Source organism: Labrus mixtus, chromosome 19 (assembly GCF_963584025.1).
Source record: "Labrus mixtus chromosome 19, fLabMix1.1, whole genome shotgun sequence".
NCBI classification, from domain to species: domain Eukaryota; kingdom Metazoa; phylum Chordata; class Actinopteri; order Labriformes; family Labridae; genus Labrus; species Labrus mixtus.
Window position 1 is genome coordinate 3,148,284 of NC_083630.1, and position 16,195 is coordinate 3,164,478.

The window sequence follows — 16,195 nt, forward strand, 5'->3', positions numbered from 1 at the left end:
TAATGACTCATCAGGTGTTTAAAGTCAGTTTCCTCTGATGACTCGTTTGAGCAGTTTGACGGAGAGAGACTGAACACTCACGTACATGGTTAATTTTATATCGTTATGATGCCGATCTCTGTTCAGAAATGTCTCTGTTCAGAAATATTTTAAATGTTTACATCACTGGTCATCAGATTTAGGCTCATACTTACAGTTTTAAATTACGGTTTTCATTTTTTAAGACTTTAAATCGGTAATGACCCCAACTTCTCCATTAACCACCATTCATTCAGATGGAATGATTTCACTCAGAAAGGGGCGGGGCCGGCATCGTTTGGGCAAAGTACCCGGATGAGTTGCTCTCATGAATGCTCCGCCCTGCACATCTAGCTGCTAGCTAACTCAGCTGGCTAACAAGGTAAGGACAAAAAACTGGCGTCTTTCGTTGACATTTCGTAGAGTTTGTCATCAAATTAGATTAATAATTGAACTTTTAAACAGCTTCTGTTAACTTGTGTCGCTGACACGTATCATGTGACCGTCAGCTTGATAAAGTGTAGATGGGCGTTAACCGTTACTCACTTTAACAGAAATAAAAACATTAAATAAAATAAAACAACATGTTTACATTAGCAGAGACAGCTCTGATTGTTAGTGTTTCCTTTATAATAAAGTGAGTTATCGATGTTCAGGAAAGTTAACGTCTGTAAGTGTTTTTTGTATTTAATGTTGGGCAGACATTATAAAACACCTTTATCCTCTATTATTGTTTAATGACTTAATTATTCTTATCATGTATTGTTAAAGGCTAAAGCAAACGCTGTTTCTGTTCGGGACAGTCTCACCTTCATCTCCAGAGTCAGTTCATATTTTGTCTGTTTCCTGCAGGTTTCTGCAGGTCCATGCGCTGCGTTTGGCACCAAACTTTTAGCGTTTTAAAAGCAGCACCATGATGAAGAAACATGACATTCATTGAAACTAAATGAGCCGAATTGAAGAAACGAACATACAGACTCATAATGTCTATAAGACATAATCTAAATGCAGTTGATTTATACTCAATCAAACACCATCATCAGAGGCTGAACACTTCTGGGTGTGGCAACTTGTTACATGGAAATCTGGCCAAATGTAATATGTGAACGTCTGCTGAGGTAATGGAGCAAATGATTTACTCAAGTTTATGTGGCAATGGCTCCAGGTCACAAGGCATTTATTTTCCAACATCTACATCACATGCTTTTATTACACTTAACATTCTGAACACTTAGAAAAACGAGCAATACATGAACATAAAATAACATATAATAGTGATAATAACATATCCAACATATCATATCAAACACATCACCAAATGCCTGCCAGCCCCCCCCCCCCAACACATTCTTGATCAATAGTCTCATCTATGCAACTGTGACCACATCACCCCCGGCCTTCATAACCTCCACTGGCCCCGCATCCTCCAGCGTATCCACTTCTCCTTGTTATCACCTACAACGCCCTCCATACCCCCCCCCCCTGCAAACCTCCTCCTTCCACCCTCCTGCAGGTCTAACCATCGGCCCAGGGGGGACAGGGCCATCAATCAATCAATCAATCAATCAACTTTTATTTGTATAGCGTCAACTCATAACAAGTGTTATCTCGAGACACTTTACAAGAAGCAGGTAAAAAGACCTTACTCATTGTTATGTTACAAAAAGCAGGTAAAAGACCTTATTCATTGCTATGTTACAAAAAGCAGGTAAAAGACCTTACTCATTGTTATGTTACAAAAAGCAGGTAAAAGACCTTACTCATTGTTATGTTACAAAAAGCAGGTAAAAGACCTTACTTATTGCTATGTTACAAAGATCCGGCCTATCCATCATGAGCACTTTAGCAAAGCAGCAAAAGTTACAGTGGTAAGAAAAAACTGCCTTATTAAAAGGCAGAAATCTTCGGCCGGATCCCCGGCTCATGACGAAACAGTCTTCACAGGCCTAGACTGCGCCGGGCTTGGAAAGGGATAGGGGGAGAGATGGGATAAGATGCAGGAAGAGGGATAGAGAGCAAGGGGGTGGGGGGAGGTAGACCGTCCATCAGCAATCCGGTGGGGAGGGGAGGGGGTGTGGGGGGGTTGTTCTGGCAGGCCGCCAACCCACGATCCGGTGGGGAGGGGGTAGTGGTGGGGTGGGGGTTGTTCTGGCAAGCCGTCAACCGACGATCTTGAGGAGCCTAGGAGAGCTCAAGAGCTCCCAGGAAAGTAGGTGGTTAGTGACTGAGATTTATAGATAGATACATGCAGTAATATGATGTACTGTATATGCAGAGAGAGAGAGAGAGAGAGAGAGAGGAGCTCAGGGTGCCAGTTCCCCCGGTAGTCTAAGCCTATAGCAGCATAACTAAGAGCTGGTCTACACCAGCACCAGCCCTAACTATAAGATTTATCAAAAAGGAAAGTTTTAAGTCTAATCTTAAAACTACAGACTGTGTCTGCCTCCCGGACCCCGGCTGGAAGGCGGTTCCAGAGGAGAGGAGCCCGATAACTGAAGGCTTTATCCCCCATAGTACACTTGGAGACTGTAGGTACCACCAGCAGGCCTGCACTCCGGGACCACAACGCTCTCGAGGGACAGTACGGCACTAGTAGCTCCTTCAGGTAAGATGGTGCCTGGCCATTTAGAGCTTTGTAGGTGAGAAGAAGGATCTTGAATTCTATTCTAGACTGTATAGGGAGCCAGTGCAGAGAAGCCAGGACAGGAGTAATGTGGTCCCATTTCCTGGTTCTGGTCAGTACACGAGCTGCAGCATTCTGGACCCGTTGAAGAGTCTTTAGAGATTTGCCAAAGCACCCTGACAAAAGAGAGTTACAATAATCCAATCTGGAGGTAACAAATGCATGAACTAGTTTTTCTGCATCACTTTGCGACAGGATATTCCTGATCTTGGATATATTACGAAGGTAAAAGTAGGCTGTTCTTGAAACTTTACTGATGTGAGAGCTAAAAGACATATCTTGATCATCCTGCTCTTACCCTTTGGAACTCACTCTCAAAAGCCATCACACACCATCACACCCCCCCCCCCCCCCCACACACACACACACACACACACACACACACACACACACACACACACACACACACTCCACATTCAAGAAATCCTTAAAAACTCACCTCGTTTTTGTAACCTGCTACTGGATGCTTTGAATTTCTCTCGGGATCAACCGCTAACAAACTCTGTTCTCATCCTCCTTTTCTTAAACTATTACTTTTGTTGATTTCTTTTCTTTGTTTTGTGTCATGCTGTTCTTTTTTAAGCGTCACCATGTTTGAAGTCTTAATACTGACTCCAGTACCCTGGATTTGAGTATCTTCAGATATCGATAACTTTGTTGACTCTAACTTCTCCCTCTCATATAAAAAGTCATTTTTTCATGTGTTTCAGTTTGTATATACGTGTGAGTCCTCAAGGCTGTGATGGCGGCAGTGGCAATCCCGGGGTCTAAAGTTACTGACTGTGTGACCAAGGTGGCGATTAGCGTCTCGTGTGAGAATCTGCTTGACATGGATGCTTTCTCTAAGTCTGACCCTCTGTGTGTTCTCTTCATGAACAACAGTTCAGGGCCCCACTGGACTGAGGTAAGGAGGTTAAAAAGGTTGTTTCTCTGCAAAGATATCAAGTGTTTGTAAAAAAAAAAGAAGTTATACTAAGGGAAAAGAAAAGAAAATCCATCACCCTGAAACATCTCTCTGTGTCTGCATTAGGTGGGCCGGACGGAGAAAATCAGCAACTGCCTTAATCCCAAATTCTCCAAGACTTTTGTCATCGACTATTATTTTGAGATGGTGCAGAAGCTGAAGTTCGAGGTCCACGACATCGACAGTGACAACAGCCTGCAGGATGCTGACTTCCTGGGCGAACTGGAGTGCACCTTGGGACAGGTAAGCCCTCTCTGCTGTCAGAACAGATCCTGCACAATCCTGATGCTTTTGTATCTTATAAAGTGCTGTTTCATTTCCCTGGTTTAGCTTATTTTACTCTTTAAGTTGAAAAAGTTTTTTTCTGTCCAGATCGTGTCCTCGAGGAAATTCACGAGACCACTTGTAAAGAAGGACAAGAGACCTGCAGGAAGAGGAAGCATCACTGTGAGTTTGTTCTTTTCAAAGTGACAGTTTATAAATCTGAGAGTAACAGTGTTTCTTTCCACTTCTCACTGCTGCTTAATGTTTTTTATAGATATGTGCTGAAGAAAGAACAGACAACAGGGTGGTGGTGTTCGAAGCTGCGGCTAGAAAACTGGATAAAAAGGTACTGGTAATCCTGAGACATTTGAATTAAAAGATTAAAAAAGACTAAAAGACATTCAGAAATATTAAGATGATGAGGATGCAGCCTATTTCTGCAACTGGGGATACGTTTCTATGAAGAGAAATCAGATCTTTAACATTTTCATTAAGTTTAAAAACATGTTTGGGTTAGAAGACAAGAAAAATCTTGTGTTTTTTAAATAATAAAAGTGTCTTTAGTTTCAGAGCATGAATATTTCAGGGATGTTTAGAAATCTCAGGAACTGTAAGAACCGTAAATAATATTTTTTTCCTAATACAGTTTGTGTGCAATAATGTGATTTAATTTCACTCTTTAAAACCTCAACAACAATGTAGTCAACTTTTCTGTGAATTTGTTGTTGTCAGCCAGCGAGCTCATTTTAAACTCCAGTCGTCTGGTCAGATTTTTATACCAATGACATGTCATAGCACACAGGTTTTGATTTTCCTTTACTTTCAGGATTTCTTTGGCAAGTCCGACCCTTTCCTGGAATTTTACAGGCAGACAGAAACTGGATGGCAGCTGGCTCACAGGACGGAGGTACAGATATCATGTAGAGCTGCATGCTGCCTAGTTCAAAGGTTTTAACACTGCAGGAGCAACATCTGGAATGTATTTTGTACACTTTGAAGTTCATGCATGTGCTTCGTTTTTACTGTAGGTGGTGAAAAACAACCTGAACCCGACATGGAGACCGTTCAGCATCCCTCTGCAGTCACTCTGTGGAGGTGACGTGGAGAAATCCATAAAGGTACAAACACAGGCATAAGTGGACTGCAACACCTGTAAAGCTGGCGACACACTAGATGATTTTAGGTCAGATTACTACTACCGTAGGGGCGTGGCCTAATTAGATGTTTGACTCAACCGGTTATTTGTCCAAATAATCCTCAAGCGTTTGGCGTCAATGTGATTATTTCACTGCTCCTGATCGAGTCCGAGTCGCCCCTCTCTCGAAACGTAAATATCAAACCTATGATTCTAGATCAGGCTGCCTCTGACAGAATAGTTGCAACAATCAATGAGAGCGAGCAGACCAGGAAGCGCAGCCAACTGGATGCTGCATACTTTTACAGCTCACAAACGTGGCGGCGAACATAAACACAACTGTGCCCCGAGGGGAGTCTTGAAGAAGAAGAGAAGCTTGTGGAGTCATGGCAACAACATCAAGACAAACCACTCAGCCAGCCGACCACGCCCATCGTCCTCCATGTGTGTGGTCTTGCAGTCTGGCTGAATCGTCTTGGTGTGTGTTCGGAGGATTCTAAAGTTAAAAACTGGTTGAAACGGTCCTCATGTCTGTGGTCTCTCACATTTTTAAGATCAGTTAAGATTTGAAAATCGTCTCGTGTGTTGCCAGCCTTAAGACACAGCCTTCAGTTCTGTCCACCTTGTGGTCGGGTTGCTAGCAGGAGGAAATTACAAAATGTCAAAATATTCTTCTGATGTTTGTTGCTGCAATCTTGTACAATCCCTCCTGTCTCATCCAGGTTTAGTAACGTTAGTAATGCTAGAAAGTACAATTCATAACCTTATAAAGAGGAAGGTCATCTCTCTAATCATTTGAGATGAACTTTTACGAGTAAATCAGAATTTTCCACAGCTGTTTTCAGGGAAGTAATGTAACGAATATGTGAGACTTTGTAAAACTGATATCCAGGAAATATCACAACTGGGAAAATCTCAAGAATTTACCAACTTTATTAAGATGTCCATGAATTTAGATTAGCTTTTATCAGCTCTGTGTCAGAGGACATCGAACTCTTTAAGCATATCATGCGTTCTGATGACTTTGATAAGGAAATGTGTTTAAGCTTTAGTTCATGTGTGTTGTTTTTTTTTGTTTCTTACCCCGTAAACGCACACAGAGATGATTTCAAGTCCACAGACAAGTGAGTTTTCTGTCCTCGCCTTCAGTGCTCTCTTTCTTCACGGAGGAGGATGCAGTGTCTGTGACAGGACGGGGACGCATCTACATCTATCTTAAAGGAAAATGTCAAAAAAAAATGTTGCTCGTTGGTTAACTTATCCCGTGTTTTTATGGTGTGTCTCTGTTTGATTGGTGACTGTCAGAGGACCACCAGAATCAACAAAAAATAAGACGTGGAAGTAGCGGACGGAGCAACAGAGTCCTCTATACGATGCTTTAATGAGAATCTTTGTATCAAAGCTACGTGTAGTTGAAGAGAATCTCAATGTGAACTAAAGAGTGGAGAAGAACATACTGGAGAACAGGAAACATGCAGCAGCAGGTTCATTAGAGCACGGAGATGGTAGAGGTGGCGTGCAGACAGTCTGTGGTCGTGCAGCGATCACAGGGAATAAAGGTCACCACCCCCTCCCACTGGCTCCAGGTGAATTCTCCTGATTATATCCTGCTGTGTTCTCACATCAGCTCACCCTGACTTTCTGCAGAATAAGTAAAGAAAACATATAAATCTGTTGCTGTAAGATAAAGCTACTTCCTATCTGTCACTGCTTGTGGCCTCCACTTTGAATACTCATGCTTTAAAAACATGATAAATAATTAAATTAAAATGTGTTTTCAACTGGTAAGTTAACCAACAGGACAATGTCCCGTCAGGTAGAAGTTTCCCGTTAAGATAGATCCCTTCTTTAGTTCTCCGAGTTCCTTATCTCGTAGACTGACTGTAGCGTCACAGTTTATCTCGGCTGCACTGACTGCTCCATGACATCTCCACCTGTTTGTCTTTTACCTGTTCACTCCACACTGATGGTGCTCAGAAGCTGCAGATTCTGATCAGGTATATTCTTCTTTAGTGGGTTTGTTCTTATTTAGTTAGAAGGTTTGTGTGTGAGTTTCATCTCGTCCTTTTAATGTTAGGTTAAGGGCCCGACCGATAGCGATATTAAGGAGAGAGGAAAATCCAATACCGACATATCGGCCGATATCTTTCTTAGATTTATGATCGATCTCTAGTGACAGCTTTGCAGCCATATTGATTCTGTAACACCTGCATCCATACATGACAATATATTGCCATATTGATTTTTTGAGCACAGCCCTAATATACATGCTTCACCGCCTGACACTCTGCGGAGTGATGATGCTTGTTGTAATCCATATAGCGCCCTCTGCTGGTGACAGACAACTTAAGTCTAATACAATGAACCTCAAATGAAATGCTATTTGACTGGTAAATAAATCTAGAAATATCGGTGCAACTAAGATAAAATGTTCACTTGATATGCTAATATCGGCCGGTATTATCGGGTGGCTGATTAATCGGTCGGGCTCTAGTTAGGTTTTTGTACGACATCAACTCCTCACCTGAAGCATGGTTTGGTTTGACTGCTTTGATTTTCAAACACTGATGATAGTTTATTGGTTCATTCGATTAACTCTTTCTGCATCAAATCAGCGTGTTGTTTTATGTTGTGTCTCTCCAGGTGGACTGTTACGACTACAACAACAGCGGATCTCACGACTTCATTGGATGCTTTGAGACCACGCTCGCACAAATACTGCAGGCATCACAAACATACGCTGTGAGCTCCGACTCTCCGTCGCTCTCTTTGTGATAGTTTGACGTTTATCTTAAAAACCATTTTATTCTTGTAACGAGTACTTTATAAAGATTACCAGGTATTTTTAAACCGGTTAGATCCACTTTTTGTGTCTGACTCGTCTGTATTTTTGCTCCTCTCAGGCTGAGTTTGATTGTATCAACAGCAAGAAGAAACAAAAGAAGAAAGGATACAAAAACTCTGGTGCTATCGTTATAAAAAAGTGCCAGGTACGTAGGCTCTATGTATTTAACTTTCTGTACTTATTGTTTTATTCTGGCTGCACACTGGAGGATTAATGGTCAGATTTTGGGTCAGATTCCCACATCCCCCGACATCCCCGGTGATTCTCTGAATTCAGCATTCATCGATTAGTTTAAATGTATTGTCTTTAATGCCTTTAAAATATTTTAAAGAGAGGTTTAAAAATCGTCGAGTGTGCACCAGGCATAATGCCCACAGTCAGCTGCAGGATGGAGAGATAGTTTTCAGATGTGTCTATATTTATATTTTCACGACCCCAGCATGTTTGTTTATTTAGTTTATTAAACAGCTGTGTTGTTTTCTGTCATGAATAATATTTCAGATTGTGAAGGAGTACACGTTTCTGGATTACATAATGGGAGGCTGCCAGATTAACGTCACTGTGAGTACTACATCGATCCCTGTGAAGCATCATTATTAACATTTAATATGATGTCATCAGAACTGTAAGTTATATTTTCTGTGTTTGTCCATCCCTCCTTCCTCGGGACAGATTGCCATTGATTTCACCGGCTCGAACGGGGATCCCAGAACCCCTCAGTCCCTTCATTACATCAACCCTCAGGGCTACAATGAATACCTGGCAGCCATCTGGGCAGTGGGTAACGTCATCCAGGACTACGACAGGTACGTATAATACTGTGTGAGTGTTAGCTTTATGTCATCTAGGTAGAACTATTTAAACTATTTGAATCGTTAATGCCCGTTTCACTTCCTCCCTGCAGTGACAAGATGTTTCCTGCGTTTGGATTTGGAGCTCAGATCCCTCCTACGATGCAGGTGATTGTTTGTGTTTGATATTAAAGCACTTCTCTGTCTTATCATTTTGTTCTCTTGTTCATGAAAATCTTTCAGTGATGAAACTCAAATCACAGTTAAATGTTTTTGTGTTGCAGGTCTCTCATGAGTTCCCCATCAACTTCAACCCATCAAACCCGTTCTGTGCAGGTAATAGAAGACCCAAAATAACGAATGTGAACTCAAACTGCTGCTTTTTGAAGTCGACTGAACAGAACCCGAGTGAATTCAGCAAAGATGTAGATATCAAGAGTTTTTCAGGAGTTTGGTGTACCCCCCGCAGCAGTTTACACATTTGTTTCTCATAGCTAGTCTGATCACTGTCTACTTATATTTAATTTGATATTTTAGTTTACTTTGCAAAGTCTTTGCTGTTCCTGTTTTTGTTTTTCATGCTTCTTCTCGAAGTGCCTTCGAATGACCCCCAGGGACAAATATGTGTTTTTTTTTTGTCCTCTGAGAGTTATTTCCGTTCACCCGTGTTTTTGTCCTTTATTTTCAGGTATAGAGGGCGTAGTCCAGGCCTACCAGCAGTGCCTCCCCCGGGTGAAGCTTTTCGGTCCCACAAACTTCTCCCCGATCATCAACCATGTTGCCTGTTTCGGCCAACAGGCCATCCAGCAGGAAACTGCCTCTGTGAGTGAGCTGGAGTCTGACATAAATCAAAGCAGAATGAAATGTTTGAATGAATTGAATGGTTTGGAGGAGGTTCATAGCACAGCGGACTGATTCACTCAGATCATTAATGTTAAGATTGTTTACAAATTTGGATCGGTGAATCTTTACACCCCCACCACTTAACTTTACTGTGACTGTTGTGTTGTTTCCTCTCTCTTCACTTTCTAATTTCACAGCAATACTTTGTCCTGCTGATCATCACTGACGGAGTGATCACAGACATGGATCAGACTCGCAGCGCCATCGTCAATGCCTCCCGCTTGCCCATGTCCATCATCATCATCGGGGTCGGAGGGGCGGACTTCAGCGCTATGGAGTTCTTGGATGGAGACGACGGGATCTTACGCTCGGCTACAGGAGAAGCTGCCATGCGGGACATCGTGCAGTTTGTTCCTTTCAGGCAGTTCCAAAATGTAAGCTCCATCATAAAACAAAAACTCTGCAGGCATGCACCACGGTATCTTCTTTATAACTCTGAAACCATGCATACATTGAAATGTCTGCACGTCTAATTTCAGGCAGGCACTGTGGCTCTTGCTCAAAGTGTTCTGGCAGAGTTGCCCGATCAAGTGGCCTCCTTCTTCAATTTATTGCAACTGAAGCCCCCCAGCGAGCCAAGCCCATCCTAGAAATGTAGGCTTAACCCCGCGACATGCTCCCTTTCTTCTCTGCCACATTCAATTTAAAGGTCACATATTCTCCTCCTCTTCTTCAGTTTAAATAAGTCTCAGAGCTCCTCAAAACATGTGTGTGAAGTTTCTTGTTCTAAACCCACTCTGATCCTGTATTTGATCATGTCTATAAACCCCTCTATTTCAGCCCTGCTCAGAACAGGCTGTTTCTGTGTCTGTACCTTTAAATATGTAAATGAGCTGTGTCTGACCACGCCCCCTCTCTGGAAAGGCTTTTGTCTCTCAGGCTTTCTCACTCCATGTCCTATTGTTTACGGTGAGAAGGCAGACTCAGAGGGCAGAACAAACACCTAGCTGTGGGAGTGTCACCCACCTGGGGGAGGGGCTACTGCCCTTTGTGATGTCATGAAGGGAAAATCTCCAAACAGCCTGTTTGAGCACACATTTTCTGAAAAGTGGAGCAGGCTGAAGACGGAGAGGATGGACTTTTCTCATCATTGGGGGGTTTGTAGACAGACTAGGGACACATATTAGAGTTAGAGAAACATGGTTAAGTTTATTTAGCATCAGGGTGACTAAAACACTAAATCAAGAATGCTCACCATCTTAAATGAGGTTTTGGATTGTTTCACTTAAGGGAAAATTTAATGTAATAGAGGCGTTTTTTTTTGCGGTGGCTAGGAAGTGCAAAACAACATTTCAAAAATTTGTGAAACACTTTTATAAACCTTTACACAAATTTACATTTCGTGAAACATTTTACTGAAACTAGATTACGGATTCAAAACACTTTTATCTAGGAACAGACTGTGCAGAATTTCTGTCGTTTGTGAATTGGTCTCAGCACTCCTACAAGTGTTTGGCATCTTGTAAATTTGTTTTGCTCTGTAAATTTGTCTCAAGGTTTGTAAAAGTGATTCACATTTTGTCATTTGGGTTTTCACTCCCAGCCACCGTACTTGGTTTCCTTGCATACCCGGTAATCCAAAAGCCAAGAAACAGTCGGACAACGCCCAAAAAGCTGCAGATTTTTAGTCTTACTTTTTTTTGTTTAAATGCAGATTAACTAAATTCACTGTGTCTCTTATGAGGTAAACATTAGATGTTTACCTCTAATGGTAACTAAACTAATGGAGAACACACTGCTGACAAGCCAGTAAAATCCTCTGCTCCTCCTCATTCTCAAAGTTTTCACACTTTTCTAACCATCACCATGACATCCATTTTGTTTGTATGAAGGACCTCATACCTACAAGGAGCTAGGTGTAAGATTTAAAGTGTAACTTCTATCTATGTTGGAACCATCTCGGCTGATGCAACGACTAACATGTTAGTAGAGTGTAATGTAAACTCCATCCAGTTAGAGATCATACAAGGCTTGAAAGTTTGAATTAACAAACAGCTGGTGCATGATAGGTGACACTGTCTGTGTTAGGCATGTGTGCTGTTCAGATGCAACGCATAGACACTTTCCTACTAATCATAACTTAATATTAATCAGATCCATGAACTGTTCTCACACACGGCTCACTCTGCTTCCCATGTGTGGCTGCTGCTTTCAGTTTCCCCCGCTTCCTCCTTTTTAATTCATTCATATGTTTCTGGCTCTCACCTCGTCACTCTTGTCTCTCCTCTTCAGAGTCCTCAGGAAATTCTCGCTCAGAGCGTGCTGGCAGAAGTTCCCGGCCAGATGACCGGTTTCTTCAACACCATGAGCCTGAGGCCGCCCAACAGCGGCACTACTCCCCCCGACATCTCAGCGTCCGCACCCCCGAGTGATGCATCCTGACTCAGACCACCCTCTCCCCTTAGTGTACCAGTAACTCAAAATGCACAGACACTCAGTCTTTAATGGATCTTTTATTCAAATGTCATGTAAGCATGCAGCATCCAGTCATGTTTTTATTTGTTAGTGCCAACAGTACAAGGTCATAGTGCACTGATATCATCTTCTAACAGGTGTCTAACATAGATATAGGTGATTTTTACACATGATTTATTATGTATCAAGTGCCAGAATTGTTTGGAGTTTTATATTTTATTGATGAATGGAAAAATTATTTGACACCAGTGTGTCTTGACACAAGTGTCTTTGTGAAAAGACTGAGGCAGCTAATATCAGCCTTCTCATTAGTCCATCCAACAGTCCAAAGACATTTTCCTCACGTATGCACTTTTCAGGGGGACTGCCCTGAAACCCTCCTGATCTGGTTGTTCACACATGCACCTCACAGCAGGGGGGGGAGGGGGGCGGGGGGGATACGTAAAAAGAAAAACGCTGAAGTGGCAACAGAGTCCTCTATACAACGCTATAAAGAGAATACAGTGGGTCTGGAAAGTATTCAGACCCCTTTACATTTTTCACTCTTTGTTTCATTGCAGCCATTTGCTAAAATCCAAAAAGTTCATTTTATTTCTCATTAATGTACACTCAGCACCCCATCTTGACAGAAAAAAAACAGAAATGTAGAGTTTTTTGCAAATTTATTAAAAAAGAAAAACTGAAATATCACATGGTCATAAGTATTCAGACCCTTTGCTCAGTATTGAGTAGAAGCATCCTTTTGAGCTAGTACAGCCATGAGTCTTCTTGGGAATGATGCAACAAGTTTTTCACACCTGGATTTGGGGATCCTCTGCCATTCTTCCTTGCAGATCCTCTCCAGTTCTATCAGGTTGGATGATGAACGTTGGTGGACAGCCATTTTCAGGTCTCTCCAGAGATGCTCAATTGGGTTTAGGTCAGGGCTCTGGCTGGGCCAGTCAAGAATGGTCACAGAGTTGTACCGAAGCCACTCCTTTGTTATTTTAGCTGTGTGCTTAGGGTCATTGTCTTGTTGGAAGGTAAACCTTCGGCCCAGTCTGAGGTCCTGAGCACTCTGGAAGAGGTTTTCTTCCAGGATATCTCTGTACTTGGCCGCATTCATCTTTCCTTCAATTGCAACCAGTTGTCCTGTCCCTGCAGCTGAAAAACACCCCCATAGCATGATGCTGCCACCACCATGTTTCACTGTTGGGATTGTATTGGGCAGGTGATGAGCAGTACCTGGTTTTCTCCACACATACCGCTTAGAATTAAAGCCAAAAAGTTCAATCTTGGTCTCATCAGACCAGAGAATCTTCTCTCATAGTCTGGGAGTCCTTCGTGTGTTTTTTGGCAAACTCTATGCAGGCTTTCATATGTCTTGCACTGAGGAGAGGCTTCCGTCGGGCCACTCTGCCATAAAGCCCCGACTGGTGGAGGGCTGCAGTGATAGTTGACTTTGTGGAACTTTCTCCCATCTCCCTACTGCATCTCTGGAGCTAAGCCACAGTGATCTTTGGGTTCTTCTTCACCTCTCTCACCAAGGCTCTTCTCCCACGATTGCTCAGTTTGGCTGGACAGCCAGGTCTAGGAAGAGTTCTGGTCGTCCCAAACTTCTTCCATTTAAGGATTATGGAGGCCACTGTGCTCTTAGGAACCTTGAGTGCTGCAGAAATTCTTTTGTAACCTTGGCCAGATCTGTGCCTTGCCACAATTCTGTCTCTGAGCTCCTTGGGCAGTTCCTTCGACCTCATGATTCTCATTTGCTCTGACATGCACTGTGAGCTGTAAGGTCTTATATAGACAGGTGTGTGCCTTTCCTAATCAAGTCCAATCAGTTTAATTAAACACAGCTGGACTCCAATGAAGGAGCAGAACCATCTCAAGGAGGATCAGAAGAAATGGACAGCATGTGAGTTAAATGAGTGTCACAGCAAAGGGTCTGAATACTTATGACCATGTGATATTTCAGTTTTTCTTTTTTAATAAATTTGCAAAAATTTCTACATTTCTGTTTTTTTTCTGTCAAGATGGGGTGCTGAGTGTACATTAATGAGAAATAAAATGAACTTTTTTGATTTTAGCAAATGGCTGCAATGAAACAAAGAGTGAAAAATGTAAAGGGGTCTGAATACTTTCCAGACCCACTGTATGTGTCTTTGTATCAATGCTACGTGTAGTTGAAGAGAATCTCAATGTGAACTAAAGAGTGGAGAAGAACATACTGGAGAACAGGAAACATGCAGCAGCAGGTTCATTAGAGCACAGAGATAGTAGAGGTGACGTGCAGACAGTCTATGGTCGTTCAGCGATCACAGGGAATAAAGGTCACCACCCCCTCCCACTGGCTCCAGGTGAATTCTCCTGATTATATCCTGCTGTGTTCTCACATCAGCTCACTCTGATGTAATTGTAATTAATTATCTGAATAATTGGGCTGTTTGCGTTCACAGAATGTAGCTCGCCCTGAAAACTTAAGGAGTTTTTCAGGAGTTTTGTGCAGGAGTGAAAGCACTATCACCTAGCACATGTACCTCACAGCGGGAGACCTTCCCTGTTGGATGACAGCTTTTGCTTTTAAATCAATGCTATGCATCAATCGACGTCCACAGTAACAATGCATGATTGAAAAAAAACACATAAGCAGAAAAGAGGATGAAGCAGCTTCACGTGCATGAAGAACCTGACAGTTACCTGGTTGCATGGTTTAAACGTCATCACCCGGCCCGGTCACAATCTCTCTATTGCTGTGTATTTTTCTAAACATTTCCTGCTGCATTCACACGTCGGTTAACTGGCTGGGAAAATTCCAGGTATAAACTAAGTGGAAAAATCGTCCATTCGTGTTCACACATTTTTTTTTATGTGTGAAAACACAGAAAATGTCAACTGGAGATTTAAATGGTAAATGGACTTGAGCTTGTATCGTGCTTTTCTAGTCTTCTGACTACACTGCTAACATTTCCTCCAGTATTTCCCTAACACAATCATCATTTGTTATTTTTCATGCATCCATTCCCTCAGAAATCAAGAATACCTTGTATTTAAATCTTGGACAAATCTACGGCTACACAAAAACAATTCGGACATGTTTACATACTGGATGCCTCCAAAACGGATGAACGAGTCTCTTTAAATGAAACATTTTGTAACTTTACTCGAGAGCTGTATTGTCTGTCTCTGCTGCTGTTTTCTACTTCAATCAGTTATTGGTTTTTTTAAATTCAGTTTCATATTTGATTAACAGATTATTTTATATCTTATGTATGAAACAACAAGGAAATCTGGAAGACATTTTTATCAACAACTCTTAACTGCACGTTTACACTTCTATATGTAAGATGTTCACTCTGTCTTAAAACAAGGAGGTACAGACCGCTCTCTTTACTGAGTTTTATATCAAATGGAATAATACATTTGAGTTAGTGTCAAAGTATTTATATCGTTGTTTGTTTGCACCGTAGCATTGCTTTGTGTTGTTCATCTGTCTTTGTCATCGACTTTGCTTTGATCAGTATTTGATGTAAATATGATTCACTAAAGAAGAAATAAGCCATCTTTTACTACATTATGTTTAAGTGTTGTATTATTGGAAAGATTAGCTCTTGTGTTTGTCTACTGACATTAAAAATCTTTGTTTATTTTCACAAAGCTGTGATTCATTTCCTTATTTTTGTCGCACATCCTTGAGTGAAATTGAAAGTTATTTTAGGAAACATTTGATTAAACATAGTTTTAATATATGAGAAAGATGAGTTGCATAGTCCACAGACCCAACGTTTTCACTTGTATCTGAGAAAAGCTGGGAAACCCCAACGACCCAATGGTGGGGGGAGATACATGGCCGACAGATCATAAGTACATAAATCTTAAAAGTTGTCATTGATAAAAATCCCAACAGAATATATCTACACACACTTGTTCTAACCAAAGTGTTACTTTGAATTTAGTTTATAGGTGCAAAATCTTAGGACCCTGAGGATCTTTGGTGCCCCACCTTAAAGGTGCTCTATGTAGTTTTGGTATAGAAATGTGAAAGTTAGAGAAATGCACAGAGGAAAATTTGGTCCCTTGAACTGTTTGAAGATAAAAAGCTGCACAAGAAGTTATGGTGGGGGGCCGCAGCAGTGAAACTGTAACTCTCCTGGTAGCTGTTTAGGTCCAAACAGTGTTCAGGGAGCCATTTTTTTCTTTG

The 16,195-nt window shown here is 41.7% G+C and overlaps 1 protein-coding gene across 3 annotated transcripts; it reads left to right on the forward strand.

Annotated features, from left to right (window-relative positions):
- The first annotated feature begins 331 nt into the window (after positions 1 to 331).
- On the forward strand, positions 332 to 15,651 carry LOC132993944 (copine-3-like). 3 transcript variants are annotated; one of them, XR_009676607.1, is made up of 17 exons: positions 332 to 400; positions 3,412 to 3,605; positions 3,732 to 3,908; positions 4,038 to 4,112; positions 4,204 to 4,275; positions 4,756 to 4,836; positions 4,958 to 5,047; positions 7,708 to 7,806; positions 7,968 to 8,054; positions 8,411 to 8,470; positions 8,582 to 8,715; positions 8,814 to 8,868; positions 8,985 to 9,036; positions 9,389 to 9,522; positions 9,741 to 9,977; positions 10,083 to 10,252; positions 11,836 to 11,973. XR_009676607.1 is itself a non-coding variant. In XM_061063937.1 (17 exons), the coding sequence occupies exons 2-16, from the start codon at positions 3,444 to 3,446 to the stop codon at positions 10,191 to 10,193; spliced, it is 1,626 nt and encodes a 541-aa protein (XP_060919920.1). In that variant the 5' UTR covers positions 332 to 400; positions 3,412 to 3,443; the 3' UTR covers positions 10,194 to 10,197; positions 11,836 to 11,972. The 3 variants fall into 3 exon arrangements, 2 of the variants coding, with proteins under 2 accessions (XP_060919920.1, XP_060919919.1); XM_061063937.1 differs by having other exon boundaries at positions 10,083 to 10,197; positions 11,836 to 11,972; XM_061063936.1 differs by lacking the exon at positions 10,083 to 10,252 and having other exon boundaries at positions 11,836 to 15,651.
- The last annotated feature ends 544 nt before the right edge of the window (positions 15,652 to 16,195 follow it).